The following is a 3,572-nucleotide window of genomic DNA, read 5'->3' on the forward strand; positions in this document are numbered from 1 at the left end:
GATTTCATACAAACATGACATATTTCAGACAAACACGACGGATTTCATTACATTTCAAACATTTAGAACAACAAAGACACACCCGCAAACCTATCCTACGGCAGCGGTGCCCGGCGTCCAAGCCCGTGTCGTCCTCCATCCTCCATTTCCGTGAGCACTGGTGATAAGATCGACAAAGTGAAGGTGCGGTCTCCGGTAAGGAAGGGTAGAACACGGGAGACAGACCGGCCCACATGGGACACAAGGCACCGCCGCCTCCCATGGCCCTACTCATGCTCTTAGGAGTCCGCGACCTGTCCCTCGCCGGTGGATGTGAGGTCCACGATAGAAATGGTGGCGCCGGTACTGTCTTCGTCCCACCTGGCCGGCTGATGGTTCCTCGGTGACGCATATGAGGTGCAGCTGTCGTTGTTCTCCTCCGGGATCACCTAGAGCTTCATGGCGAGCGATGGCTTGAGCGCGGAAGGCATCGTAGATGGTACACTGCTCCGCCACGAAGTTGGGGTTTCCTGCGGCCATGGTCGCCACGGCCTCCTCGCTCGCGCGCTCGCCGTAGATCCGGCCCTCCGCCTGTCGGTACTGCTCCAAGAGGAACATGTTGTACTATTGTTCCTCTGGCGCCTTCTAGAACACCGACAGAGGCGCCAACGCAGGTTGCATCTCCGCCATGGCAGTGTTTAAGTGCACCTACGCCTGCTCCATGGTGAAGCCGTCATGCACAGGAGGCGTGGGAGCTGGGGCTGAGTCGTCGAGGCCTGTCTCCTTCGTGGTGTCGTCCTCATCGTCGGAGACCTTGGGCAAGCTGGCCGGCAAGCCGGCCTCGATCCAACTGGCACGGCGGCTATGCCAGGCGGCGGCAAGGGCGGACACCGCATGCTTCATCTCCGGCGACAGACACACAGTGCTTTTCTGCTGACATTCCACCTATGCATGCCAGCTGTACGTCACCTTGCTGTTTCATGCCTCCATTACATGCTGCTTGCTCAAGCAATAGCATGACCAGAGAAGAAACTGGCTGGGATCCAACTACTTGAAGGTCTTATTTCTTGATGAGCTACAACACCTGAAACGAAAAATAACCCTACAATGGTTAGGTGGAGTTTGACGAAATAGTAATGCCTAGCCCAAACGCTTCCTATCTTTAAAAGCTGGCTAGCTACATCCCATATAGAAGAATGGGCACTCAAAGTCGTAGTTTAAGTACGTGTGGCCATGAGTCCATCTCCTTTATATTTTCCTGTACTACTCACCAGAAATAATGATCACATCAATGACGGATCAACTGTGAGGGATATGTACTATAAAGGGATAGGATGCATTGGGGATTTCAGCCAGAGAAAGATCGTCAAAACAAGTTCAAACTGGGCGCGCCGTTTTGCCTAGAACATCTTCATTGTAGAGATCTCCACGGCAAAAGAGTGATAATTACGGGGCCAGTCATGGGCCTGCGCAACCAGGGGCCCAAAACTTAGGGAGCCAATCCAGTGCGTGTGCATATTGCTGGCCCAGTCTGTAGCGCCGAATACTATCCGGTGACCCCCGACCCAACGGCGAACGGGGGTAGCGGCGGCCACGATGATGAAGGGAAGCTAATTTCTCGATCAATCCTCCGCACGGCAAAGCTAGCCTCAAACTAGCCAATCTACACCTGATTTTATTTTTTTGAAACGGAGATGCTCTTACACCACATCCATAGTTCATTTTGCAGCTAGGCATTGGACATATATACATGGGCGTTTATTTACAACATGATTCTGATTCTGAGTTATTATTTTACGTATGTAAAGTTTTATAGTTTCGTATATGATCTGTTTCTTGTCTAAATATCATATCGAGGTGAAGATGATGAGAAGATGGAATGGACTGCTACATGACAGGAGCCGAGAGGGGTACGACCGTTTGGGCCCTCTTGGCAGCAGGAGATGCTTCACGTACCGGCCCATCGAGCGCGCGAGGACCGAGGACTAGTCGTTGATACGTCAGGCCCCACCTGTCTGGCTGGCGAATGAGAACGCGAGTAGACCGCGGCGAGATACGCCAGGCCACGCTGTGTCTCCTCGGCCCTCGCCGCCGCCCGGCCGCTATAAAACGAGCGCCCCCGGGAGGACACAGCCACCCTCTCCCGTCTCAGCTCTCACCACGTCAGCCGCATCCCAGCCGCACGTGCCCCCGTCGATCGCCATCTTCCCCGCTCCTCTCCTCCCCTCCCTCATGGCGCCCACGCCCTTCTTCCTTCTCGGCGCCGCCTCGGAGGACACGTCGGCCCATGCCGTCGCGCCGGACCACTCAGATGCGGTCGCGCGGGCGGCGTCCGGGCCGGGGAGGCAGCAGGCGGCTTCCGGCGGCGGCGGGACGCCGCTCAGTAAGACCCCGAAGCGCGGCCCCGGCGTGGCGGAGCTCGAGCGCCTCCGCTGCGGCTGCGGCGGGGCGCCGCCCAGGAAGACCCCGAACCCGCAGCGCGGCCTCAGCGTGGCGGAGCTCGAGCGCCTGTGCTCTGGCGGCGTCGATCCGCAGCACGACCTCAACTCCGTCGTCCTGCAGCAGCACCACGACTACCTGCCCGCCTTCGACGCCGCCACCGGATCGTGCTACTACTCCCCGCTCCTGGGAGATAGAGAAACACGGCCCCCTGCCGCCGCCACCAACAACGCGCCATACTACTCCATCCACGATCTCGCCGCCACCTTGCCGGCCGCTCGCAAGGTACGTGCATTGGCTCGATGCGTTTGCAAAGCTGGGCATCATTCATCTAGATTTTTCAGAACTAACTGATGACTATGTTGCAACAACGGATCGACATGCAGGAGACGGCCGGAGAAGGGTTCGCGGCAGCGGAGGGGAGGAAGGAGGTGCGGGAGATCGAGTTCTTCCCGACGAGGGTCACCAGCCACAGCGGTCCCGACGAGTCCGAGCTGCGCACGACGCCGCCCTCCTCCTCGTTGCCGCCCGGCGGCGTCGGTGGCTCCCTGGACCTGTCCCTGAGGCTCTAGCTAGGGTTTGGACCTCCGATCAGTATCCGGCCGTAGATCCATGAACGAATTCTTGGATTGTTTTGATTAATGCTTGTCATTTCGGGAGCTATAACAGTTTGCCAAACATGCATGTATCGGATGAAACATGTATGTAATCCATATTAATTAAAATCTATAAATAGACTTATATGGAACGGATGGGATACTAGCCCGTTTCTTTCCTTTTTAATTCATTGTCATTTTATGAAATTCAGAATATTATTTGGTTCAGGAATATATTTCTAATTCATGAACATTTATTCAAATATATGAATATTTATTGGATTTATGTACATTTTTATGAACCTTTTCAATTCATGTGTATCTTTTCATATTCATGAACATCTTTTGAACGCGGTCATTTTCGGAAATTGGGGAACTCTTATGAATTCAAGAATAGTTTTAGAAATCTTCCAACCATACTTGGAATTCATGAATATTTTTCTTTCAGCCGGCAAGCACTAGAAAGAAAACAGTGGAGCGAGAGCTACGACAAAAATAGTAGAGCAAGTTTTTTTTTTGGAGAAACAATGGTAGAGCAAGCTAAAATACACAAGCGAT

General features: G+C 53.8%; 1 protein-coding gene across 1 annotated transcript; it reads left to right on the forward strand.

The window, feature by feature from the left end:
* The first annotated feature begins 1,350 nt into the window (after window positions 1-1,350).
* Window positions 1,351-3,133, forward strand: LOC125536872. Its single transcript, XM_048700149.1, has 2 exons — window positions 1,351-2,703; window positions 2,805-3,133. The coding sequence occupies exons 1-2, from the start codon at window positions 2,212-2,214 to the stop codon at window positions 2,988-2,990; spliced, it is 678 nt and encodes a 225-aa protein (XP_048556106.1). The 5' UTR covers window positions 1,351-2,211; the 3' UTR covers window positions 2,991-3,133.
* The last annotated feature ends 439 nt before the right edge of the window (window positions 3,134-3,572 follow it).

The sequence above is a fragment of the Triticum urartu genome, chromosome 1, assembly GCF_003073215.2.
Source record: "Triticum urartu cultivar G1812 chromosome 1, Tu2.1, whole genome shotgun sequence".
NCBI classification, from domain to species: domain Eukaryota; kingdom Viridiplantae; phylum Streptophyta; class Magnoliopsida; order Poales; family Poaceae; genus Triticum; species Triticum urartu.